At 31.4% G+C, this 27329-nt stretch overlaps 5 protein-coding genes and 1 long non-coding RNA gene across 6 annotated transcripts in view; 2 read left to right on the top strand and 4 right to left on the bottom strand.

The window, feature by feature from the left end:
• Nucleotides 1-3249, bottom strand: part of LOC113396026 (large neutral amino acids transporter small subunit 1) — a 40467-nt gene extending 37218 nt beyond the window's left edge. The window contains exon 1 of the mRNA XM_026633795.2: nt 3093-3249. Within this exon, the coding sequence (XP_026489580.1) occupies nt 3093-3094 (2 nt within the window). The 5' untranslated portion in view covers nt 3095-3249. The remainder of the gene's footprint in view (nt 1-3092) is intronic.
• Nucleotides 3250-5658: 2409 nt separating this feature from the next.
• On the top strand, nt 5659-13424 carry LOC113396021 (NADPH-dependent diflavin oxidoreductase 1). The gene is made up of 7 exons (XM_026633791.2): nt 5659-6109; nt 6465-6754; nt 6882-7062; nt 11524-11744; nt 11897-12172; nt 12577-12803; nt 13141-13424. The coding sequence occupies exons 1-7, from the start codon at nt 5725-5727 to the stop codon at nt 13367-13369; spliced, it is 1809 nt and encodes a 602-aa protein (XP_026489576.2). The 5' UTR covers nt 5659-5724; the 3' UTR covers nt 13370-13424.
• Nucleotides 7605-11204, top strand: LOC113396022 (U3 small nucleolar ribonucleoprotein protein IMP4). The gene is made up of 6 exons (XM_026633792.2): nt 7605-7889; nt 8284-8446; nt 9186-9318; nt 9784-9922; nt 10275-10396; nt 11002-11204. Exons 1-6 carry the CDS (start codon nt 7703-7705, stop codon nt 11185-11187), a joined length of 930 nt encoding a protein of 309 aa, XP_026489577.1. The 5' UTR covers nt 7605-7702; the 3' UTR covers nt 11188-11204.
• Nucleotides 13425-14609: 1185 nt separating the features above from the next.
• Nucleotides 14610-18634, bottom strand: LOC113396017 (THO complex subunit 3). The gene is made up of 7 exons (XM_026633787.2): nt 18348-18634; nt 17586-17707; nt 17252-17387; nt 16738-16841; nt 16492-16653; nt 16033-16133; nt 14610-14821 (listed from the first exon to the last, which is right to left on the bottom strand). The coding sequence occupies exons 1-7, from the start codon at nt 18549-18551 to the stop codon at nt 14664-14666; spliced, it is 987 nt and encodes a 328-aa protein (XP_026489572.1). The 5' UTR covers nt 18552-18634; the 3' UTR covers nt 14610-14663.
• Nucleotides 18635-18967: 333 nt separating this feature from the next.
• On the bottom strand, nt 18968-19652 carry LOC135194117 (uncharacterized). Its single transcript, XR_010309657.1, has 2 exons — nt 19428-19652; nt 18968-19114 (listed from the first exon to the last, which is right to left on the bottom strand). It is a non-coding gene; the product is annotated as an uncharacterized LOC135194117 (long non-coding RNA).
• A 937-nt stretch (nt 19653-20589) lies between these two features.
• LOC113396016 (uncharacterized) lies at nt 20590-26968 on the bottom strand. The gene is made up of 3 exons (XM_026633786.2): nt 26485-26968; nt 24363-24519; nt 20590-23416 (listed from the first exon to the last, which is right to left on the bottom strand). Exons 1-3 carry the CDS (start codon nt 26684-26686, stop codon nt 20713-20715), a joined length of 3063 nt encoding a protein of 1020 aa, XP_026489571.2. The 5' UTR covers nt 26687-26968; the 3' UTR covers nt 20590-20712.
• Between the last annotated feature and the right edge of the window lie 361 nt (nt 26969-27329).

Genomic DNA, 27329 nt, shown 5'->3' with positions numbered 1-27329 from the left:
TTGCGTTCTATCCTCAAAATAGTCGTCGTCGTTTTTTTATGTTGTTTTTGTATGTTTCAATTCTTTTCTTACGAATATTTCATATAAACGAAATACACAAAGGAAAGTGTATCTCTATAAGATATTACTTCCAGCCCTATTGTACGAGTACGTCAATATACTGATACGAATAGTCGTAATAATAATTTATTATATACATTACAATCATATATATTAAAGAAAGGAAATAAATAGAGTAGAAACTCAAACTCAAATTCCTTTATACAAAATAGAAGCATTACACTTACTTATTGATTGTCAAATTAAACACAACCACCGGTTCAGAAAAGAAAATATTCCGACCTGAGAACCGGCGAAAGAAACTTAGCGAGTAGGTTTTTTTTTTTGTCAATTTTATTATTTACATAATATATTCAATATGAAAAGAAATAGCCAGGAGGCGATCGTCTCATTCTGAAGATAAACATATTATCCTTGCCTGCTTCCTTGTCATTAAAAAAGGGGGAAAGGATCTGCCTAATTATGAGAAATTAATTATAACGTTCAATAGTTTTCACGTGATTGACAAAGAAAAAATAAATAATTCATTAATTAATATATATGTCGCAGCGTCAGATAATTATATACTTTGATTGTAATCTCTCAGTTTTGAGATTTGATTTTGGATGGCCATTGAGGTCGATCGCTCTTTGTCACGTTAAAAAAACATGGAATGTCAGTTGTCAAGAAGGATATGACTGATGTTGTCGCGGCCTATGAAATATTGTAAAAAACAATATACGATAATCCAGCTATCGATTTGTTGTATTATTTCGTCAATATGAATGACAAAGATGGTGACCCCGAACCAAACAATCTTGCCGGCTCTCCGTTATATATATATAATACGACCGTGGTCTGACTTTACTCGGCAAAAATTAAGGTAATGATTTATTTATATGTTGTCATTAGAAAATCTTACATGCGCGATTCAGAACTAGTAATAAATAATAATTAACCAACAGCGTTTTAAATTATTTATTTATATAAGATAAACAGGACTTCGGTGTGTGACAGTTGGCGTTTTTTTTTTAAAACTAATATAGCGTACATGGTCGAAGACAAGGTTTGTGCAAATATATTTAAAAAAATATTGACCAAGAAATGTTTACAAGTTTACAAAATAATTTAGGAAAAAAACAATATCGTCATTAAACAAATGAAGTATTTGTAGCTAAACTAGGTATTTCAGCTAGCAGCGCCAAATCCCTCCAATGACAAATTTATCACAATGTTTAATATCATGGATTGCACATATTGGGAATGAAACGATCGCCTCCTATTTCTTTGTTATATTAGAAAAAAAATACTACGAGATTTGTAAAAAAAACATCGGTGAGGGTTTTCGGCCGACTCTTCTCTGGTCAGGGTATATATATTTTCATTTCTGAACTGGTGGCTGTTTTAAATTTGAGAATTAATAAGTACGTGAGTGTAATGCTAATTTGAATAAAGAATTTTGAATTTGAATATCCGGTAAATATTTATCTTTACGTGTAAAGATAAATAATCTCCTTCAGTCTAAATTATTTCAAAACAACCAAACGTCATTCATAAGTTAAAATAAATCAACATTTCCGTATTTGTATCAAAACATAATATTTTGATAAAAAACCAGTTTTTTTAGAGCGTTAAAAAACTAGAAATAGTTTGAACTAAAGGTCAGAATTACGTGTACTGGGTCACTGGTTCAATGCAGAGTCGAGATGGATCGATTCCTCGTACGCTTGATGGAGGTTAATCCGTACTCGGTCGTCCATTCCATCTTTAATAGTCGTTATTTTTTTTTTTAAATATAAAGTCGTCTGCTATATTGTCTATTTGATTTTTTATTTAATCTGTACACGCTGTTTACTTAATAAATCTTTAATATGCTTTGTTGGAAATAAATAAAAAAATATTTTTTATTTCTTTATTATACTCCAAATCATGTCAATACATAATTGTACAGAAACATAATAAAATGACAATCGATGACATTAGCTAGGAGCTGTAATAAGGGTTTCGAGTAGGCGTCTCTTCCAGCCTCATCTTAGGCGGATCGATACCACGTGGGCAGAATCATTCTTTAAATTACATGTCACAGAGTAAATAATTCGTGAAAATATTTTCCACAGTTTAATATTCTGTGTAGTTATCTTTATTCCTAATTATAAATTAATCATATTTATGTAAAACGTTAATAATTTGCTCTTTATATTGAGCATTTAAAAAATGTAAAAGGTACAATTTATTCGGCTATCCGTAATTTATAATGTTATTAAGTCTTTTACAATTTTATTTTAATGTTTCTAGATAATATTCACAACATACATATATATTGAATAAAAATAGTATGACGTCACACGCATACTATAGTACGCTAAGTTTTGCGTCATTCGACTTACCGTTAAACTTAAAGCTATGTAACCTTTTTCGAATATATTATTTTTATAAATTAAAATTCTTCAAAAAAAATCTTACATAGGTACTCCAAATTAAGACTATAAAATAAAAAACAAAATAAAAGCCGTTAAGAACTTACTCTAAGAATATATAAAATGTACACTTAAGTTAATGTTTAATGTAGAGTTAATATTTTTGCCTGATTCCAGTTACCCATAATGATATTTTGTTTATCAAAGATATTTTATCGGCGTAGGTACGAAATACGTATGCCACTATATTATAAACTATCAATAAATAATTATTAACCTCTCAAATTACAGATAAAAAGTAATAAAATATTATATAGCAATTTATTCATGTTTCACAGTCCTTACTAAAATATTTATCGATATATTTATAATGTTAAATTAAAAGTATTTGCTAATTTATAACGATAGAGACTTCTTTTTTAAGTTCTGAGAGAGATTTCTAAAGATGATTTTAATTAATTATAAAAATTTAAACATATTAAATTCCGGTAAACTTTATTGTCGTATACTTATATCCCACTGACCTTTAAGAAAAAAATATGTCAAAGGTAACAAAACTGTTAAGATTTTAGAATATTATAAATTACCTTATTATGATAATCAAGAGGCTATACATTTATTAATATATTTACTTACATTTTTATAGTATTTCCGTGAACGCTAGAAAATGATTTATTAAACACTCAACTGTTTCCCGCGTTTTTTCGTTTGGGGCGACTAGGCCCGCCAACACGGACCGCGAGACTGCCGTGCGCCAATTTAAAGCGAGATGGGAAAATGTATCTGCACAAGAGCAATAGAGATACACACACAATTTTATTGAACGAGACTATCTAGGGGTGAAAAGGGGTTGATGTTGAAGCCCAAATTTTTTATCTGTGTTTTTAATTATTGCGCTTGGCATAAAAAATGTTTTCATTGCTATTAAATGTTAATGAAAATGTTAATTTTAATATGTTATCATTTATAATAAAATTTAATGTTTTGTTTCGTATCATGTTATCTTCTACAGATTTTCGATTTTCAAAATTGTTTAATGTTTGATAAATTATATGCAAACTTTGTATAAAGTTTTAACTGTATTAATTAGTCACCTTGTCTACTCTATAAATATTGTCTTCTACAGGTTAATTAGCTTTTCCGTAAAAATACTGCCATTTCTAGTTTATAGATAAAAAGCAAAATGAACAAAAGCAACTGTACAAATCAGAAACTCATGGAATGGTGACAAGAATGCTAGCAGTATTACCCCGTTGTATCGGATTATATTTTTCTTTATGTTTTAACGACTTTGATATAGATTGTTGCTTCTCTATACATATATTATTATTATGGATGTTTGAAGATATATAGACTATTAATAAAAAACTTTGTGAAAAAAAATTGAATTACTTTATTACTCAGTAATACTGAGTTCCTTGTAGAACAAGCTTAAAATTCAGTATTTTGGATTGCAATCTATGCGGTTTTACAAGATAATCCTAGAAAGCGTCTAAATGAACTTAGTTGTTACATTAAAAACTAGTATATATATAAGATTTTTTCTGGTATTCTTTTTATTAGGACGACACAGTTAATGAAACACAATTGAGTTTCTCTGTAAAAAGAGATTTATTTGTTTAATTTTACAATAATAAAAAATAAAATAAAAGTTTGTATTTACCTACGCATTATTTTACAAAAATAAAATTTACGCACCTGTAAAAAGAGAAACGACATTTAATGTTTATTTATTAACAATGTCTGTTCCTAATCACAAGATACTTTATACTTTACTTTTCACAATCACGAGATTGATTCTAGGTAATATTTTTCATGGCTAACAAAATTTAGTTGTCATGTCACTGCGCGTTCGATGACGGTTTATGCGCGGAATTCAAATTAAAGAAAAATACATTTTTTTGTTTACATATATATATATATTTGTATGAATAATTGATGAGCTCATAGACAATAGCCAGTGCCTGATTTATTAGCAGTCAGAGTAAGCCTGAGCTTGGGGCGGCCAATTAGATGGGACAATTTTTTTTCTTAAATTGCATTTTTAACATTTAGGGAACAAGACCATCTAAAAGATTTACCAATGAAAGGTAATTTCAATTAAAATCAATTATAAATATAATATATCTAAAATTAATTAAGAATGACAGTTATTGAACTGCTAAGCATTAATATGTTGTATCTTGAGAATTAAACTATTTACAAGAGTAGGTGAATCTGAATAAATAATATAGCGTCAACACTGTTTCATATGTCTGTTAAAAAAGATAATCAAAAAAAAAACAACCTGCGCTGGTGTTGAATTTGAAGAATCGTTTGAGATACATCTAAGATCCAGACTTAAGTGCCTATATGTTCGGTTGGTCTACGATACAAATTAACTCCTAAAAAGGAGAAATGGCCTAGGTCCAAGAATGTTCGAAACTTTTACTCTTTACATTACATTATTATGTTAAATAAAAAAAATTGACTTAGGTTCGTAAAGCGCAAACAATTAAATAGCCCTAAAGAACTTATTTCTTATAAAAAACATTTACAATGACACATAAACTTTACATACGTATATAAATTATTTTTACCGCCTGATACACAATTAATATAAATCTTAGTTTGTAATATAGGTTTAAGAAATGCTTTTGTTACTGTCGGTATAAGTGCTCAGACCAATCGTCAAAGTAGCATGCGAAAGCAAACCCATGGCCCCGCTTAAGAGACGGAGAGAGTACAACTGGTTTTTTAGTGGGTATTTCAGTGTACTAGTCACCTTGGGCACCGGCGAGCCCCAAATTAACCCCTACTTCACGTGGGGGAAACGCTTAATACGGTTTTCCCGCGAAATAAAAGGTGCTTAGACCAATAAAAATTCTGAGTATGAATAAAGCTCGCTGATGTAGTATCATTGTAATAACGCCGTCCGCGATCTTATACACCATCGAGCCTGCTCATAGCTTTTCATTTTACAGACAACAGTCTAAAACTATTTTATTTTAAATAAATTATTTATATCAGGCATGTAAAAACATATAAGACATCATATGACGATATCCGTTTAGGGTTTTGCCACATTTAGTTAAACGAACATAAGAGCTGTAATAATTCTTTTCTTTATAGATAATATTTTAATATTATATCATAAGTTTAACAACTGTAGTGATTGTACCATAACGCAATTGTCAACATTGTCAAACTTAACGTCAAACTGTTACTTGACGTTGGTACACTTGTCATTTATGTTCTTTTAAAAGTAAATTTTAAATTATTTTACACAATGAACGACATAGGTAGACTTGTAGTTTTATATGGAAGTCAAACTTTTACCGCGCAAGAAGTTGCCGAACGAATATGGCGTACAACAAAGATATTAGGCTTCAAGGGGCCTGTACAGGCCATGGATGATTATCCAATATCTCGTTTAATTCATGAGGAATTCGTGCTATTTGTTTGTGCAACAACCGGTCAAGGAGACGAACCGGATAATATGAGAAAGTTCTGGAAGTTACTCCTCCGAAAAAATCTCCCTTCAAATTCTTTAATGAAACTTAAGTTCGGTGTTCTCGGCTTGGGGGACTCGTCATATTCTAAGTTTAATTTCGTGGGAAAAAAACTTCATAAACGACTGATACAGCTCGGTGCTAAACCTCTCTTGGATATAGGTAAGATATTACTGATTACAGAAAATGCCTCTTAACATCACAAGGACATATTTAACACAAAATAAATGGCATAGAGGCAGGTTATATTCATACAGGAGGTTTTATTGTATATTAATATGTCTTGTGATGAATTTACACTATATATTCTATAAGTATAAAAGTCAAACATAAAATTTCATTATTTAAATGTTGATAGCATAAAAAATATAACTATGTAGATGAACTGATATATTAAACTTTTTAGTATTAAAAATACAAATTACAATTAAAATATATCAAATGATATACAACTATAAAATAATATATATTCATGTTTTAAAATACACTTTTTAAATCCATAAGTTACTTGTTTTAGCTTTATGTGACTACCAACATGACTTAGGACATGATGCCGTCATGATTCCATGGCTTAAAGACTTTTTTGCAACAATGAGAGCTCATTTTCCAAATTTAAAAACTGACACCCTCAAAACCTCCTTCATACCAAGATGGAAAGTTTCTATATTGAAAAAATCTGAGTGCTCCGACGAAACCAGCCTTAATAAAGATATTTATTATGCGAAAGGTCATAAGGACCATTTCCATGATGCAACTTATTTTGAATTAGAAGAAAATAAAAGAACAACAGATGAAACACATTTTCAGGTAAGAAAAATAAATCAATTACAAGGGGCCATAGATAAGAAAACGGATTATTTTTTAAAAATTATTCATTAAAAAAACAACTGATATTTGATGAATTCTTGTTAATTCTATAATTGTTTTGTTTTAGGATGTAAGACTAATTATTCTTAAAACTACAAACGACAGAATTGAATATAATCCAGGTGATGTTTTTAATATAAGACCACGAAATTGTAAAGAGGATGTCGATGACCTCTTTGATATATTTCATACGCACAATATAGATATAAAACCGCATTATCACCTCTTAGTTGAAGAATGTCATGACGGTAAGTGGTAGATAACATAAAAATCTGTAAATCAGTTTTTTTAAATATCATCTCACCGAGATTTGTTATCTTAAATATGTGTGTTATGTTTTTACCCCAATATTTTTAAAACAATTTTATATATGGAAAATTAATATAGAATTGTGTATTGCATGTGCATTATTCTTATGACTTATCTTAACTATTGGATTATTACAAAAGTTTCTACCAAATATTATATGGAAATTTAATATGATAACACAAAATTTTATTTTAATTATTATTTTTAAATGAAGAAAATTTATATAATTTATTAAATAAAAATAACAATTATATTCTAATAAAAAACCTATTATAGTTTACAAACTAGCTGTCAGTCTTTTAAAGCCTCATCATATCATATTATTGTTAATTTTTCAACATATAAATATTTATTTACATTAGAATTATTAACATGAAGTCCATACACGTTCTATTAATATAATTAATCATTTCGAACATAATTTTCAAAGCAATATCAAAACGCAATCTGTCAAAACACACGTGCCGCGGAAATTGACAATTGAAACGTCAGTGTCATTTACAAACAACGCTTCCAACCAAGTCCCATGTGATGAAATAAATTATATTTTAAAACTTACCTTAACAACTTAAAACCGATATGTTACGACGGCAGGCGCGTTTGCGCCGAGAATACTTATATAGGAAATCAGTGGAAGATAAGCAAAAGAGTATCCAAGCGAAAAAGGATCAGTTGAAAAAAAGTTTGGAAGAAAACATTCCTATACATGGTGATTTACGTAAAGAAGCGCTCGCTTTGCAGAAAAGACTAGAATATGAGGATAAAGGTAAATTACAATTAAATAGTTTTGATTACGGTAAGAGTTTCATATTGAATAATAAATATGCTCATGATGAAAACACTGATTGCTTGTGTAGAACCAACACCAACTAAATTTAAAGGTCTTCGTAAATAAGTCTGAGTATGTTGTATATGAGTATATGTCTGAGTAATTTAAAGGCTTTAATAAGAATTTTCATTGTGTTCTGAGTTTTTGGTCCGGTTGTGTACAGGCTGTGCACAGTGCACGTAAATCTTTTCTTAAATAAAAGGTAGAAGTAACTATCTTAAAACATTAATTTGAAGATATATTTAACAAGAATACATTACATTATTTTGAATAAATTATGGTGTATAGTATATTGTATTGTATAAAAAAAATTTTTTGATCCATTTATCAGGTCCAGAAAGAGCAGCAGTAATTGGTGGTATCAGTGGTGGAGCAAACACACTCAACTCACAAGATGATGAGTACAGATTTGCGGGTGTTGATGACCCTAAGATCATGATAACAACATCCAGAGAGCCAAGTGCTAGGCTGAAGATGTTTGTGAAGGAACTCAGGTAGGAGGCCATAAATAATCAATACTAAGCAATAGTACTAAATAAGTCTGTTTCTGTCTCCCTTGGCTTCGCTAGCCCTTCAGGGGTTAGTCGTCAGGTGTTAGGTATAAAAAGTACCCTATGTCCCTCCTTGGACTCTCTTCTTATCAAATTTCATCAAATTCAGTTCATTAGTTTGTCTGTGAAAGAACAGACAGCAGACACATTTATAATATTAGTATATCTATGCCTATCGATAGGCATTTTTGGAACAGCCTGTAAATATCACACTTCTGGACTAAGGCTCCCCAAGGTCTTTCCATTTAAGAAGTAGGACTGGAGCTTCATATTTGGGATGATGGATCATATGGCAGAATTTCCTTTACCACCATACAAAAGATGAATTAAAAAAACAAAGTAGACATTTAAATTCAGTAGTGCTTATCCATCCAGAATGGAACATAGTAATTTAAAATATTGCACCATCATCTATGTGAGCACCCTCACCTAAATCCCTACAAATAATGATAGCTATGTTGATCTAATCCTAGGCTTATTTCCTTGATTCAAACCCAGGATTGGGCCACTATAAAAGTTGATAAGAATTTCTGTCTTAAGAATCTGGACTCTTAAGACTGAAGAGAGACTCCAGAGTGTGAAGTAGGAAAAGCAATCGGTCTTTATTACAATCGAGTGATTGTAATACAGACTACATGAGTTAATAAATAAAGTAAGTAATAAAAATATCACTTTTTTTCAGACTGATATTTCCGAACAGTCAACGTATGAACCGTGGCGGTTATGAAATGTCGCAGCTGATTCACGCGTGTCGGGCGAACGATGTCACCGACTTCATCATTGTACACGAGACTAGAGGTGTGCCAGACAGTTTGGTAAGCTAATGGCTTTAATTCATTTTCTAATTATATTAAAATAAGTATAAAAATTAATGGCTTTAGCACATCTTTTTCTATCAAATGTCAAATCATTGATGTCAAATATATATTCATTATGATCATATAAATCCACAGAAATAAGTAACAGTTAGTTAACTGCTATAATATTAGCACAGTTCGTATAGTCATTTTATAGCAGTCCGTTGATCAAATATTCTATATTTTTTTTATTAAAAATGTGCATTGAATTATTCACATAATTTGTGTTTATAATTCATCTTATTCTCTGTGATAAAGGAAAAGTGTGTCAGATGAAAGCGAGCCACATGTCACAACACAAACCAACACTCACGGACTATTAATTAACTTCATTAGAATTACGTCACATTTAAAAATATATTTCAGCCGTTCATTTTCTTGCGTAGTAAATAATAATAATTCTTCGCTATATATTAATTTCAGGTAATCTGCCACTTGCCGTACGGTCCAACGGCGTCGTTCACTCTGTCCGGCGTGGTGATGAGACACGATATACCGGACATCGGACCGATGAGCGAACAATACCCGCACCTCATATTCCACAACTTCAAAACTGATCTAGGTGAGTAAATAAATAAGTCCATGAAGTCCTGAGTTCAGAATTGACACTCTGAACGGTATTTACATGATTTATTTGATTGCATTAACTTTTCCCTCTCATCTCATCTATTCACTGTCTTTCTCTTATATATGGTTATATATAATATTGTTTTAGCTTATTTTTTGTTATTCTTTCAATTCACACAGAATTTTAATAACAATTTTGTACTTTTTTATTTAATTATTCTCAAACTTGTATATTAAATTTTTGAACACATCATAGATCATCATCCAACTGGGTGTCCCAATATAATTCTATTTTATTCAATACATAATATGTAAATATTAATATAAATACTACGTCTTACCCATAGGTTTAAGAACAATGAGTATTTTGAAATATCTGTTTCCCGTTCCGAAGGCCGAATCCAAGAGAGTGATCACATTTGCGAACAATGATGATTACATATGTTTCAGACAACATACATACAGAAAGGTATACTGATTTTTATTTATGTTATTTTATTAAATGCCCTTTTAAAAGTCATGTTTAACATATCAATAATAAATTTATTAACTTGTTTTTTTACCTGAGTAGGTAAGTAGTCACCACAGTGCATAGACATTTTTGCCATAAAATTTATCAAACTTTCCTTTCATCGCTGATGTACCACCAGTCTCGGGACCACCACTCTCACCACTGAGATGTTATGTCCCTTGTGCCTATAAGTTACACTAGCTCACTCACCTTTTAAGTCCGAACACAACAATACACTTTGTATTGCGATAGAATTTATACATATGTATGTGTTTAGGTGTAGATTGGAATAGAGTATGCATATGTATGTGTTTAGGTGTGTGTGCACTGAGCATACATATTTATATAATTTGCAATAGTTAGTCAAACTTATTTCAAATTGCCATGTATGTCATGGCGATGGCGAGGCGTCGATAGAGATAAAAAGATATGCCACTGTTGCTTAAACTAAGAAAAACAATTTAAAAAAAAATCGGTTCCCTAACTGGATAATTTACGCAATATAGGTACGCAAGTATGTAGTATTTTCTACCAGCGAATATTATATTCTTTTATATTTTCAGGCCGGTAAAGATATAGAATTAACAGAAATAGGCCCGAGGTTCCAAATGAAGTTGTATGAAATCAAGCTCGGCACCCTGGAAGCATTGGACGCAGCCAACACTGAATGGGCTCTTCGTCCATACATGAACACAGCTGCTAAAAGAAGATTTTTGAGCAATGAGGATGGCTGGCAGGAAGAGGAATAAATGTTTTCTAAATTAAACTTTTGTTTTATTTATCAGAATCCTTTTTTTAATGGTCGTATTTAGTATATTTTGACTTGACTATATACTAAATATGTACCAAAATGTTTTTTTATTATAATATACTTGAATATGAGGCAGATATTGACACCGAAAGAAATTTTAGTTATTCTTTTTATCATCAATGCACCACTGATGTTAGGTACATATAAACATCAGAAATGTATATTTACACACTTACATACACGGACAGCATTGCGCGTGCGCACTAACGATGTCTGAGTTTGCACTGCTTTATACATTGCTAACATTATTTTCACAGCTGGTTCGTATTTTCAGACATGCCAGTTCCGGATTTCCTTAAAGAGCCTCTCACACTATACGAAATAGCAGAACAGTACTGGGACCTGAAGGCGTATCCAACACAATATGTCTTCTCTCTGCTTGCCCTGATTTCTGAAGATAAATTAGAAAGAGACAAATGTATTGAACTCAGCTCGGCTGAGGGTCAGGAAGACTGGTTGAATTACTGTAGAAGGCCCAGAAGGACTGTCCTTGAAGTTAGTTCTTACTATTGTTAGATTATTCGAGACAGTTCTCTTTATATCAGCACCTACATGACACTTCCATAAGGGGGCTCTGAACTTTTAACATTAAAAATAGCTTTATTTAAAGCCATTAAAAAGTTAATTTTAGATAATTTATTGTACAGGTTCTTCACGATTTTCACAAATCAGCCGCGAAGCTTACAATAGAAATAATATTCGAATTATTCTCGACGATAAAACCCAGGTCGTTCTCCATAGCGAGCAGTGGTCTCGCGTCTGAGGGTAGGAAGATAGAACTACTGATTGTCGTGGTTAAATATTATAGCAAATTAAAAAAAGCGAGACTGGGTTTAGCTTCGAACTGGCTGAAAAGTCTCCATGTAGGAGATAAAGTCTATGGCTGGATTAAGAAAGGCACGTTCAAGTTTCCAACGGATGTGGTAAGTTATGATCTACGTATTATACCGCTCGCTTAAGGAAAATGAGTCTACAGACACGCTTTTTTCAAATCTATTCATAAAAGACCTGATATCACTGTTGCATGAGGATTCATTGTTTAAGTTTTTTCTTATATTGCACATATGCTTTTAAGGCAGGACTTCTGTCTGTATTTTTCTATTTACATTTTCTATAATATTAGGACAATTTCAATATAAGGATTTAAGAACAAAACTCGGGGTATGAGGTCTTTATTTACTGTTTAAATAAAAAATACAATTTATTTAATCATATCAGATAATGGTGCCAAAAAATGTAGTTAAAATGAAACAAATATTACTCAAATATATTTAAAAATTTAATTTAACTTGACTTTTAAATTCTAATTCCATAATTTACCTTCCAGAATGTTCCTCATATATTTATAGGGCCCGGCACTGGACTGGCTCCTTTCAGGAGTTTGTTACAAGAGAAGATAATCCAAGGAACGGCTAATAAAGACACGATGCACCTTTTCTTCGGCTGCAGATACAAAAACAAGGACTTCCATTGTCGGGAAGAATTAGAAAAAATGGTCGAAGATAGGAAACTGACTTTGTATTGCGCCTTCTCAAGAGATCAGGAGAATAAGATGTAAGTAAAGTAAAAACGTTAGCTAAGTCTGTGTAATATTTGGAAAAAAAGGTAAAAATATATATTGTGGAATAATTTCTACCTCATTTCAAATTGTTATATTGGTAAATAATTTACAGTTAAATATGTAGTAGTAGATAATGTTAGTAAATATGTAGTATTCAAAGATCATTAGATCAACCGAACCATCTGATTTACTTGGTTAGACTGGTGATGAGAGGGCCCCATTCCTTCAATAGAGACTGATTCGTCTAGACTTTAGATCAAGTAGATATTTCAACGTATGACAACTAAATAATCTATAAGAATGAATGACTTATTTAAACTTTTTTTGCAGTTACGTTCAACACAAAATAGCCGAAAATAGAAACTTGTTATGGCAACTTATAAATGAATTGGGAGCTTTTATTTTTATATCTGGCAATGCCAAGAATATGCCGGATAACGTCCGTGACGCGTTCATAGATGATGTATTTAATAAGAGTGGCAACATTGGATTAGCGCAAGCTAAAGAAATGTTAAATAAAATGGAGCGAAATAACAGATTACAAGTGGAAACTTGGTGATACGTTGTGATATTTAAATACATTTTTAATGACGAAAGTTAAACAAATGGTTGAGAGTGTAATTTGTAACGGGTTATTGTAATGAAAAGTGCGAATTTTGAATATTAATTTGAAATATATACATACATATATATATAACGAATTGACAAAATAAAACTTACAATGCAAATAAGAACATTATTTTTTTATTTTTACTTTTAATTTCTTCTCGTACGGTTTTTATATAAAAATGTGTAAATTGTAGATGGAATAAAACTTGAGATGAAAAATAAATCTTTATTTTTACTTAAATTAGACATTTTAAAGATAAACAACAGTGAAGATTCATTTTTTTTAAATTCATTCAATTTCACTTACATTTTGTTTATGAAAATAAATTGCTCTTAGAAAATAATATATTTCTATATATTATATTAGTTTGAAGTGAACTTAATTCCGATTATTCGACCACCAAAAAGCTATTCAATAAAATTCAACACTTTTGTCCAATGAAAATAGAATCAAAAGGTACCTGAACAAAATATCTTAATAATTCCTTCCTGCGTTGAGTGATTGAAGTTTACAATAGCGATAGATAACTCCGACCAATTTATGTATATTGTGGAGAATACGTAAAAAATAGTAATACTTGAAACATATTGATAACATATGTATATTGTTGCACACATATAGCCTATTCTGATAGAAGTGGGAAAAAAGATAAACAAACCCTAGATTTGCGTATTTCATGCGGCTTGCTATTGAGTCGGCTATATTGTGTACTAGTAAGTTTATGATTAATATATCTTTATTCATAATACAACACTGTTACACTTTACTTCTCTCAAATTCCGATAGCAGTTTCGCTAACGTTCAAAATGCCATTTTTTCGCAAATCCATAGTGAATATCAATTGACTAATCAAGCTCTCGACCAATGATATCACATCATTTCCTATCAAATGTTGTTTATGTGGCTTTTTTCCTGTTAAAGGTGGAATAGTGTATATGTTTTTTCACCGTGATCAGCCATTTGTAAATTAGTAATTACTAATTACATTAATTCCCCCTGACATTCCGTTCCGTTCTTATACATTTCTCTTGGTAGTAGTTAGGCGGGAAAAGAGCGACAATACTTAGACTAATAAGCCCTTGCAAGACGAAAAATTTAATTTCACTCAAGCTCAGACTCAAACAAATTTCAAGGCAATGTATCGAGTCTAACTTTCTTGGACTATTTGCATAAATCATTAAAAGTCATCTCAGACGAGAAAGTTTAATTCACTTAAATCAATTCACATTTATAACCACTAACACTAACTACTGCCGAGACCCCACAACTTGACGTTGCCGGCGTCCCGTTTCCTCTCCGGGGGCTCCTTGTCTTCACAAGCGAATGCCACTAAGTATCTGGATGGATGCCAAGCTACTGTGAACGTGGCTGCTTGTACCGGTATTTCTGCTACTTTTTCTCCTGTGAAAGTAATTTATAATTACGGTGATTTTTTTCTAGTGGCTATCTGTGATTTGCTAATAAGTCCTATTCGCTGCACTACAAACAGTTCTTGATTAATATATCTTTATTTATAATACAACACTATAAAAAAAAATTGGCATGAAAAATTAACATAGTCACAAAACTTCCAGTGGCCCACTAAGCAAGCCTGTCTTGCGGGTACCAACTACCGGTTACAAATTCGTACGTTAAAAACAGAGCTCGGACGATATACAATCCCATAAAGAATTATATAATAATATTATATTATACAAAATACAGCAATATATATTAAAAATAAATATATATATTCATTGTGAATGGGGCTTGAATATACTCCTAGTTTAGAAGCCAGTGTAATGGTGCCAAAAAATTCCGCTTAACTACTTAATTTTAATTAAAATGTTCCAATAACAGTTTTGTCGTTCATTAAGCCAATGACTAAAGGTAAATTTGCCACAAATTACAAAGATGATATTTTTATATTTACGGCAATATAATTTTCCAATAGACAACATTCATAGACATCCTAAAAATATTATAAAGGTCAAAGTGACTTTCATTATAAGGCTGTGTTGCAGAACTATCGACAGTTAACCTCGAAAACTATTCAGGATATCGATAATACCGTATCGTTTTCATCAATACTATCGATAATTTGGGTTAAAAGTAATGGTTTATTAGTATCATAGTATTTCTCATAGGGAGCTATCGATACTATCGTTAACATCTTAACTAGACAATCGATATGCAACACTATTATAAGGCTTTTTCGTCTCCACTACCTAACCGATCATCAAGAAATTATGCATGCACGGTGTCGGTTACAGAAAGGGAATTATTACTTAGGTAATAATAATTAGGTTATTACCTAAGTAATAATTCCCAATATCACACCTTGTTCGAAGCAATAATGTAATAAAATTCATATCAAATCAAATCAGCAAGTTATGAATATTTTATGGATATATCAAATCAAAATATACTTTATTCTAGTAGGCATTTACAAGCACTTTTGAATCGTCGTTTTAACGGAACTTTATTAAACGTCAATCTTAAAAATGATCATCGCTGATTCTATCAAAGTGATCAATGTTACTGAGAATTTAGTTTTTTAAAGCTCCAAATTCACTAAACCACTTTTGTGGTGCATAAAACTTTCTTATCTATATAATACTTTAAGTACCGACCTGTTTCAGTATCACCAATATCAATAATGTGATCTTCACTCGCTGAAGCCAGGAGTCTTCCGTCAAAACTAAACGACAGAGTGCGCACCGGCCATTCAAGTCTAAAAAAAATGTCGAATATTTTAGGAACACAGATAATTAGGGCCGGCTTTAGGGAAGAGCTACATGAGAACAGACCCTATAATAGAGGTTTCTAAAACAAAAAACATCCCAATTCCGACGAGCGAACACTTAAGCTTACATAGGAAATGAAGATATATATCTATAGTAAAGAATATGTAACAAAATGTATCAAAATGTATCTATAATAAAATACAAGAATTATAAATATTTAAAAAGAGTTAAAAGAATTGAATTTTGAAGATCTGTATCGTTTTTGTGTCTGTCGCGAGTGTGTGTGTACACGTATGCATGTGTGAGAGTTTATTTACGTGCGAATATATTTGTACAATAAATCACCTGGAGAAGACCCTGAGACAGGCAAGCTCGTTAACATCCCACAGGGACACGAGCGCGTCAGCGGAGCCCGTGGCGAAGTACCGGCCCGTGGGGTCGTGCTCGATGCAGATACACGTGCCGGGGTGCGCCTTCAGCACCGTCTGCAGCTCCAGGCCCGGGTAGCTGGCGAGAGAACCACAGCTCGTATTGCAGGATCCTCACGAGAGGCATTATTATTTACTATGAATAGCAAACACTCCTACTTACGTGAGAATATGGACGCAGCCCAGTCCATTAGTCAAGAAAAAGAGATCTGATGTGCTGTTCCATGAGATTTCGTTTACTTCAAAATTGAACTGCTCTTCAACAACCTGAAACAGAGCCACAAATTAATTTAATGCTCAGCTACACGATGCTTGCAGAGATTTTTGCCATACCAAAGAAAACAAACATAAAAACAGTAATGTTTTACAAATTTTGTTCTAAACAAACATTACATATATCCATCGGATTTGTCAACGGAGAACAGGCATTATGCACCTGAACTCTCTCCAGATGAATTCCATCCTGGGGTTGCCAGAATACAGATTCAGTTTACGATTTTTTGTTATTTTATGATTAAAAAGCTTTCAAGAATCTTTTCCTTGCATAAAGAGCTACTCTGAGAAATTTTGTAGACTCACTGGTTTAGACTAATCATTGTTTTACAGTCAATGAAAGATACATATGTTGTATCTAGAACTAAACAGTAAAATATATAAAAAAAAAGTTAATATCTAACCACTTTGTAATTGCGAGCATCTATAAATGACACAAGGTCCTCCTTGTTCCCGACAGCAATCGTGGCTCCACTTGGCGACCATGCTATATTTATGTTTTCTCCCTTTGTTGAAATTGCTGCTGCGCATTTATGTGATCTGTAATTATATAGGATTAAAACTGACATTATTAAATATGACAATATACATTTTTTACTGCTTGATCAATATTTATAATTTATAGATATTTAGTGCAGGTTATAATGGATAATAGATGGCTGCAGAATACCAGGCACTCGCTTGTTCTGCACAAAATTAACTTGTAACTGTGATGTCTATTTTTATGATTTCACTTACCGAGTGTCCCATATTCGCACTGACTTGTCTCCACTGGCCGTACTCAATAAATCAGGATGTGAGGCATGCCAGCACAGTTGATCAACTGAACCAGTATGTCCTTTGAATATAAAATCTTGTGCCTGTAATTTGAAATAACATTCTTTCATACAACGAATATGCAAAACATCAGTCTTGGATTTTGTGAATAAATCCATTTCATACACACATGGATTTGTTTATGACGCACATATAAGATGACTCCTGTGGCATTTTTAATAATAAGATCAATATATGTACAGATCTATTTTCTGTATTCTATTATATATATTAATAATTCTTTTTCCTATGTTCATTTTGTTTATAATAGTCATTATTTAACAGTTTAACTGTCTTTGCTCACTATTTTAAGTACTTCATTAGCACTATTTATTTATAGAATAACAATGAAAAATACCTAATCATAGGTCATATTAATGTCAATTATTATTGAGTAATTATGATACAGCCCATAATTATTGTTCGATGGGTGGAATGATAAGGATGGAACTCATTCTACAGTAATGTATTAAAATATTTTTAATTTAGTAATACCAATACACTCAGTAGTTAAATCTCCCTCTCTAATACCATTTTGCTGGACAATAAAGATCTAATTATTTTAAGCTAAATACTAAGGAAAATTGTTAGTCATTAAAATAAGTATGGTATGGGATATCATTTCATATTTAACTACATAACCTCAAATAGTTTGCATGTAAAAAGAATTGTTACATTACTTACTAGTCTATTTCTCTCCAAGTTAAAAATCGCGACACTTTTATCAAAAGAACCCGAAGCTAATCTTCTACCATCGCAAGACCAGCCAACAGAATGTACTTTGGAGCTATGGGCTATATACTCCCGCACAACATTATGACTCGCAAAATAACTTCGTAATTCTGCTAAATCTTCTATAGGAGTCTGAGTTTGTTTAGATTCCTTCATTTTAGTTTCTAAATTTCTTTATAACCATTTACTTTTTAAATTAGTAAACAAATATGAAATACCGCTACTAAAATGTCAAATTACAAAATCTACTGTCAATTGTCAAACTTGAAGTTGTCAAAATTAATAAGGCTTGGGTATTGTATTATACAGGCAAATATTGATGGATCTATCAATAAAAAAAATCCTTGACTTGTTACGAGCTAAGGTGATGTATTATCAACGACACCACAGGACCACATCAGTGAGTTTACAAATATATTTTTTGAAAAGTATCGTCGCTTTCAGATCTTGAAGTATAACAATAGTATTGGCAGTTACCAGCAAATTTTCAAATTTTAGCTTAATAAACAAAGCAAAAACTGTCTAATGGCCTTAAAATTCAATAAAAAATTGATAAATAAGGAAACGCACAGTCTAATTAAAACATTTATTTCAAAATATCTGTTTATTTTTTAATTCGATTGCACATATTCCCTCCTCCACACTTTAAGCTGAGTAAGAAAATACGCCATTGGTAAAAACCAGACGCAGTACATAAACAATATATGTAATACTTTCTCCTGTAAAAAAATGATTATTTTATTATAATAACATAATAGCTTAATGAAGACAAAAAAATATCTGTTTAAAGTTAAAAAAAAACTAATTTCACGTTAAAGACCTCAACTATTTTTAGAAATAGGACGTACGGACCTAAAATTAAGAAAATATCACCTGGTGCCCGTCCCTCTTACTTTTTAAAAGTTCTAAATCTTAGCAAGACCATAAACTGGCTGTATGGTATACTTATATATTCGTTTTAGTTTACATAGCAAAACAAACTACTCATTTTTTTATATTTAAGATTTTAGCTTTTGTGATATTTTCACTTACCCCGTACGAACACGGAACCCTAGGAGGAGTGCATATAACTATACCAACTTGAGCAAAATTTCTTTTGGGCACGTGAAATGGTTGAACTGTTGTTCTACTTCTACGCAATATATTAATTAAGTTTTTTCCCAGCATATTTGATTGAACAATGCTATCCTTTGGCGCTACAACAACAATAATGCGAAAATGACATTTAACTTATTTAAAATAAGAATACCTTCATTTACAAAACTCTGAAATATATATATTGTTATTTAAGAGGTTTTATTATTTTTATAAAATATAAAATACTAAAAAGTTGGGTCCACGATCCAAGTTATGTCTAATCACAAACCTGACATAAAAACATATGCATTTAATAAATAAATAATGAGGAAAGCCGATTAGATTAGAGTATGTTCCCAGTTACGTCATATTTTACCGTCAATGAGCAACATGTACTATGGGTTTCCGACGCAAAAGGTGTGTTAATCAGTGTAACTACAGGCACAAGGGACATAACATCTCGGCTCATATGGTCCATATGCAAATTGGAAAAAGTTGTGAAGAGGGCACAATCATACATACAAATACTCGGAGAACATCTAAACAACTTAGAAAATAGACACAAAACACCAGATAAATAAAAGTCAAAAGGTAAATTTTTATAAACAAATATATTTTTTCAAACACTTGTTTCAAACGTGTATTTCAAAAGGCAAATTAAATAAATACTTATAGGAACTGTGCACAATACAACAACCAAGGCACAACGTCATATGTAAAAAATAAATTAATATTAAACAAGCTTTTTATATTTAGTAAACATCCTACAAAAAAATATACTAAATTTATTTACATCAACAGTAAAATTGTGTGTTAGGTCAATTTGTCTATCAATATTACACTAAAAGCTAAATACAGCTAAAAGAATATATTAACCAATGTTTCTTTTCACTATTTACATAACATAGCATCAATATATGTAATAGATATGACTATTTTCAAAAAAGCTTTTAATCACATACATTAATACTGATAGATATTCATATGCAAGATTCCGAGATTAAAAAAAAAAGTATATTAAATATAAATGTTCATTCTTAATGCATCTTATGGAGGCATATACTCATCCAGTAAAGTAATAAAGTTCCTGCATCTAAGACCATATAGTGGTATCCCCAAGACCCAGTCTAAGACCCTGGACTTAACATTTAACAGGCAACGGCAATAAAATAATAATTTTAAAATAACAAAGGCACGGACAGCATGTCTGTAGAGAAGTAATAATATAACACAAGGTGGTCTATGAATCAGAGTATCTTAATAATGTTTCTTCTAAATTCTGCATGCATTTATAAAGAATAAATGTCGTACAATCTAAAATCGCAGCGCATTCGCGTATCACAAAGACAAAACTTTTTGGACAGTTTTCCATAATTTCAATATCAAATTTTTCACTCATATCCAGGCTACGGGTAACGGCTCGTGACTTGTAATGTCTCATCCAGTAATTGAACTTTTCTATATCCAGGTTACTAACAAGATTTTCACGCTTAATATGCATTCTACTATTTTTTGCCATACATGATAATTTTTCATTTGCAATTTCACTTAAAGGAATATCATCTTCAGAATCACTATCACTGTTTATAAGTTCAATTTTATTTTGCTCAGATTCAATGTTTGGATAGTTCTCTATTGTCTTATCAATTATCTTGTCAAGTTCTAAATCTGCCTCAAAGTTGATATTACAATTAAATTCTATGTCTTCATTCAATTTCAAGTATAATTGTTCAACATCGTGAGTGGAATCGTCGAATTTGGGATTACTTATCGTTTTTGTAATTACATCTTCTGTAGTTTCGTCTTCGAGATCTGATATTGTATTATTTATTGTAGTATTTGGATGAATGCTACTTATAACTGATGAATTTATATCATAGCATTTTTGGTCATTGAAATAGTTATCTTCTATTTTACTAATGCAAGTTTCCATTTTAGTATCTTCAAAATCACAGTGATCATTTTCAAAAGTTTCATTATTTACGAATTCCTGATTATGTATGACAGATTGCTGATGCTCTGGTACTTTTTCTAATAAGTCACTTTCTAAGCTTTTATAGTACCCTACCATTATTTCTTTAACGGAACCCATCGATTCACTTTGAGCCGTTGGTCCGTCAATTTTTTTTCTTTTATTTTTAGTTTCACCAGCCTCTTGGTTTTCATAGTTGTTCTTTCGCTTCCTTGCCAGTTTTTCCTTTGGCCGTGGTATTTTATATTTTCTGCAGGCCATTTCTATTAATGTTTCTATAGTCGAATTCCTGTCGAATGTATTTGGATTATAATTGTCTTCTGAGTTCATAGAACCTGATTCACTTAATCTGTTGTTAAAGTCTAGTTTAGTATCTTGAAAATCATTTTGAAATTCGGCAGTGTTTTTCGAATCTTCGAATGTATTGTCCTTTTTTTCTTTATGAAAATTATCCATGTCTCTAAAATCATCATCAAATATACATACTCCATCATCTTCTTCGTCTATCGGTTCAAAGTCCTTTTCTTCTTTCATCTTAATATTTTCTTTTGAGTCATCACTCATTGTGTCATCACTTTCAACGGGTGTGGATTCTATATTAGAATCGTATCCATGATCACTTTCTTTATCACTGCTAATTTTATTTTCAATTTCTTTTGTAACATGATCAGATGTAGGTGGTTTAGTTTTCAGCCAATGTTTATTTTCACAATTCCTAACAAATACCATTGTAGTGTTCCCTTTGGATGATTTTAGGGTTCCAATTATAAAAGGGTTTATACATTTATTTATTTCACTAACACCCTGAATCATGTTATCTACATCGTCATATTCTTCAGGAAATTTTAAATCAATTATGGCATATTTGAGAGAATATTGAGTGAAGTCTTCACTGAGAAGTAATCTTAAGTCCGGATCTTGTAAATATTGTAATATAATTTCCGTATATGTAGACATAGGAGTTAGAGTAGCGGGGAATTCCTTTTTAGGAATAGCCGAAACAGTTTTCTCGACTGTGATCTTATTTATGATGTCCATTGTCACATTATCACTTAGCTTTATCGTCCTTGTTTTCCTTTCATTCAAATGTTCCATTAATACACAATCATCAACTGGCAGTTTGTATAATCTTGCCATCGGTAAGTAATATTTACACAATATTGTTTTTCTAAACAATAAAAACTGATACCAATCTTGAAATGAGAACAATCTTTCTGTTGAGTCTGAATATGAGCCGAGTTTGTAAGACTTTGAATAATTCTTTTCATAATTGATTCTATCAACTTGATCTGATATTTTTAATTCATATTGAGCATCCAAACCGAAGCACAATTTCAGAGCTATTAGGATATAAGACATACAAACACCTTCGTAATCTGGTATGCGTACTAGGGTTTGCTTAGCCCGAGTATCCAGTTTTAAAAAGTCACATGGCATGAGATTCATTAGTGATATTACTAAAGTTTTAAATTCGCACGGTAAACATAATTCCTTAACATAGTTACCAATCATTTTATTTAAATCTGGTACGAGAGGGACACCTAGATCGAGACGTTTGAAGAATGTCATTGCTAATGTACGAATAATCTTTGGAGTATAATCATTTTGACAAAGGATAAAGTTCTTCCAATGTGGAATAGATTTCGTGTTTATTTCGTCTGGCACATATTTTGTACAATTATACAAGCTCAACCTACCCTCTTTTATGAACCTAAGCAGATGAGATAGCTGGATCTCACTTCTATCTAAATTTAATGCTAAATATATTAATGTTAGTAATGTTCCTTTCGTCACGATTTTAATGTCACGTCGAAATTTGTCTGTTTTATTTTTTTTATTGCGTGAAGTTGTGGACATTGAAGATTTGTCGTTTTCATTATCAGAGTCATCTGTATTTGCATCATCAACTTTCTCTTCTCCATCAGAATGTATTGTTTCATTGAAACTTTCATTATCAAGTTGACTTTTGTTTCTGGAAAATAAAGGTATGTTAATAAATTAAAACTACTGCAGGGTCGCACCAATACGGACTGGTGGTTCGTTTAACTGATTTTCATCAACATCCAGATTTTCTTAATGTTTAATTTCCGCCACCGCTAATCACGAGATGAATTATAATTAGAGAGTTGGTGGCTACCGCCGAAATTAATGCTTACGATGCCTTGCTGCATTCAAATAAAGCATTCACTATTCTAATAGCTATATGGATTTTCATAAAAAGACCTTTAAATATGGTTGATTATTTAAGATATTATCAGAATTACTACGAATCATTTGCGGACATCGAGCCAAACTCATTCAAATGAGAAAATATTGTATAACAAATTATCAAAAGCTGGTACTAGCAAGCATATAATATACCAGCCCTAGCAAGGGCAGATCAACAAAAATATATACCCTCGCAGGGCTTTTCACATGGGTGTTGTGCCTCAGCGCAGAGCTCCCATATAAATTAAACTCTTCATCGTAATTATTCGCGAGGATAAAAGTATAAAATTAAGAGAGAGGACAGTCAAACTCCTACTGTGGTACTCATCTCGACAAAGAGGTGACCATCATGTTACTGTATAAAATGTAATAGTCGTCATCGAGATAGTAAGACCACTAACAAACGGATTGGCTGCTCCACATTTATTTTGAAAAACAGAGTTTAAATGCGGGTTGACTATTTCTTTATCATCGACGATGGGTTTATCTCGCTGTTTCAGTTTATCTCCAGAAAAGACAAGGATATCATTCCCTTTTACAAAAGTTCCTCTGATTTTACTAAGTCTAGCGAACAATCAGTTCCGCACCAAGTTTTCGAATGCAATATCATCGGTGATAATTCAAATGCTTTTTCAAGACGTTTTGGAAGTAGTCGACCACTCTTCAAGGTTCGCAATATAATACACATTCAAGAAAATATTTAAGCTCACTTGTCAACTTCGTTCACTTGAAACATTTTAATGTATTTTGTCCAAATCCATAATATGGCCGTCTTCACGCTTGGTTCAGCTCCCAAGTTCAACAATTCCTCTGTCAACCCGGCTAAGATGAAGTTGTAAGCATGCCACTTGTTCCATTCTGGACTCACTGAAACGATTCACAAAACATATTACAACTACACTTAAGGCCATACGTTGGGTAATATATAAAACGCGAAATAATATTTACAATGTTCTCATAACGTACTTGGCATATCTGTTTATGTATTCGCACCTAAGGGATTGCGTAATCAGAATTAGAAAAAAATTGTTGAGTGTTGCCAACATCCGCGTTTAACTTGTTTTTCTCGGCTTTGTTATGTATTTCAATACAATAATTAAAATAAATAAAACATACAAGAAAGTACGCTTAGTATTTTTATTTAAATTAATTTACAATAATATCGGCATATTAATTCACATTACAGCAGCGCTCGTGAAAGAAGCTCCAAAACTAAATTTGCAGTTCGGTAATTTATACTGAAAAGAACACGAGAGGGTAGAGCAAGATTGCTATAAAATAACAAGGGTCGAAAGATTTATGTTGAGCACTGTACTACGAAATCGTACTTCGACCTAAACCAATGAGAGCATTAAGCAGTAGAAAGTCCAACAACTGACAGTGAGCAGCAAACATATAAGATGTAATGCGAGACATACTGGCCCAGAGACAAAATCTTTATTTACCACTGCTTATCAAGTGTGTCTAATTACGATACCTCACATCGAATCTGGGAGGATGCTAGACAAATACTCTTCAATGACGAATCTTACTTTGTCTTAGAATAGATGTTGGAAGAGTTTTAGTATGAAGACGACCTTTGGAACATTGAGTCAACAATTATGTCGGAAAGAATATCCATGGTAGCCACAGTAGAAAATAATACCTGACTGTGACACAGTATGTTTACGTAACTCAAGTTATTTGGTAAAATAATATACTTCATGTCTCAGTTTTTTTGATCACTCTTTAAACTCAAGATGCAGGGAATTAGGACAGCAAGAGGAAGTAACACTAATTAAAATTTATTTATTATTATTTATTTATTTTTGTCGTTGAGACTATCTACCCTGATCGCAATTATTAAAATATGAGAAGAAAATATAAAAGTGCACATGTTTCTGTAACAGGTGCTAACTGCTGTGTGTTTTCTATCATGGTCCGAAAGGGAGATTAGGCATGGGACTAAAGGATTCAGGAATTTCTTCAGTCACAGACTATATTATGCCAACTGCCTAACTCTAAGCTGCTACTGGAAAGTTCTAAATGGAAAAACCTAATAATGATTATTGGACAGCCGAAATATTCATAACATAACTAAATTAGTTCACCTAATATTTAATAGAAAGGATAACACTAGTAGAACTTTCTTTAAAACTAATATTATTAAGTTTATTTTATTTCTAATTTTGTTTTCATATATTATTTCATAATTATAACATATTGTTAGGAATACCTGAAAAGTTAATGAAGATGTTATTAAAGTAATTTTGTACCTTATTTATATTCTTCTAAATATGTCATAAAACTATTACCTGCACTAGCTAGTAAAATATCAATGGGTCATTGTATGTCACAGATCTGATTAAATAACCAATACACGGAATAAATTTATCTTGTGACCAAGGGATATCAACCGGTTTTTTTAATACAGAAAATATAAGCTAAGCTTGTTCTAAACTTTTAATTATGAAATTTTGATGAAGATCGTACCTGGTAGAAGACCAAGAGCTCAAGGATATTGGAGCAAGGTTGTCTTGAAAATGCCTATTCACATGTTGAACTCAAACAACAATAGTTGAAGGAGTGTATGATCTGAGGGTACTGAGGGGACAATAATAAAAATAATAAAGGTCCTTAAAAGAATTAATATTTTTCGGCTCCGATACATGTCCACAAGTCTCCATTCCCTACTTTAGTCTTAGCCCTTTGAGTATTGTAGTGGCTTGTATTTAAATATTCATGCAAATTAAAGTTTAAGCAATTATTATTGCTAGTTTTACGACGAACAATTTCATATTTAACATGCTAATTTCATAGATGGATTTATATTAATAATACAGTTTTACATACTTTCATTTATTTGTTTCTCTTGCGAGACTGTAGTAAACTTCTTAGCTGTGGTATGTGCGAAGGTACCATCAGCTAGCACTGTTTGCTCCACAACAGTTTCTCTTACATTAACATCTTGAGTGCCACACTCAACGCAGTAGTAGAAGCCATCAACGAGATTCATATCTGTCCCATCACAAACTTTACAAGAATTTGACGTCATTATGAAAGTTAAAAGTTAGTTTATAATTACTTATATTTATGATTATTGGTATTTATCACAATTTAAAAAACACGTGAATAACATGCTGCAACTCAGCTGAGATTTGACATTTGTATAAAAACATTAAATAAAGTAAAAAACATAATTCAATAAATATGTTACGTTATTTTTTAAATATTACAATTTTCCTTTTTAATCAATTGTTTTTCAAACCATTAATGTATATATTATAATAAAGTTTATATCTTAACTACTTCATGTTTAAAAACGTAAGTTACTATAATGTTGGCAAAATTGTTTTAAACTGACATATCAATTATTGCCACTTATAATAGAAAGCTCCCAATTTAGTTGAATTATTTATAAAACCAATCACTTAAATACAAAAACTGAAAAAGTAATTTACAAGGTTAGTAAATAGCAGAGATGTTATGGAGTTATGTAACCGTAACCAAAACTATTGGATATCAGAAATAAAAATGTATTTGAAACCGTAACCGAATCCGATAAAAAATTTGTTTATTATAAAAAAATTGCATGTTTTTATACTTACAGAGAGTAGCTAAAATTGGTTTTTAAGGCTATTTGTTTTCTTGTGATTATATCTAATACCAAATAATAGCCTACAAATAAAATCAAACTA

The sequence above is a fragment of the Vanessa tameamea genome, chromosome 24 (genome assembly GCF_037043105.1).
Source record: "Vanessa tameamea isolate UH-Manoa-2023 chromosome 24, ilVanTame1 primary haplotype, whole genome shotgun sequence".
NCBI lineage: Eukaryota > Metazoa > Arthropoda > Insecta > Lepidoptera > Nymphalidae > Vanessa > Vanessa tameamea.
The sequence above is the reverse complement of the archived record's forward strand: the minus strand, read 5'-3'. Positions and strand labels throughout refer to the sequence as shown.

Bases quoted from the DNA above. Each gene is read 5' to 3' on its own strand.
- LOC113396021 (XM_026633791.2), top strand. From the start codon at position 5,725: ATGAACGACATAGGTAGACTTGTAGTTTTATATGGAAGTCAAACTTTT. The intron at 6,755-6,881 runs GTAAGAAAAATA...GTTTTGTTTTAG, and splicing joins CAGATGAAACACATTTTCAG to GATGTAAGACTAATTATTCT. The intron at 7,063-11,523 runs GTAAGTGGTAGA...TCGTATTTTCAG, and splicing joins AGTTGAAGAATGTCATGACG to ACATGCCAGTTCCGGATTTC.
- LOC113396022 (XM_026633792.2), top strand. From the start codon at position 7,703: ATGTTACGACGGCAGGCGCGTTTGCGCCGAGAATACTTATATAGGAAA. The intron at 9,319-9,783 runs GTAAGCTAATGG...TATTAATTTCAG, and splicing joins GAGGTGTGCCAGACAGTTTG to GTAATCTGCCACTTGCCGTA. The intron at 9,923-10,274 runs GTGAGTAAATAA...TCTTACCCATAG, and splicing joins CAACTTCAAAACTGATCTAG to GTTTAAGAACAATGAGTATT.
- LOC113396017 (XM_026633787.2), bottom strand. From the start codon at position 18,551: ATGAAGGAATCTAAACAAACTCAGACTCCTATAGAAGATTTAGCAGAA. The intron at 16,134-16,491 runs GTGATTTATTGT...CATTTTTTTTAG, and splicing joins TGTCTCAGGGTCTTCTCCAG to ACTTGAATGGCCGGTGCGCA. The intron at 14,822-16,032 runs GTCGGTACTTAA...TTACTTTCACAG, and splicing joins TATTGGTGATACTGAAACAG to GAGAAAAAGTAGCAGAAATA.
- LOC113396016 (XM_026633786.2), bottom strand. From the start codon at position 26,686: ATGACGTCAAATTCTTGTAAAGTTTGTGATGGGACAGATATGAATCTC. The intron at 24,520-26,484 runs GTATGTAAAACT...GAATCGTTTCAG, and splicing joins AGAGAAACAAATAAATGAAA to TGAGTCCAGAATGGAACAAG. The intron at 23,417-24,362 runs GTGAGCTTAAAT...TTTATTTTCCAG, and splicing joins CAAGTGAACGAAGTTGACAA to AAACAAAAGTCAACTTGATA.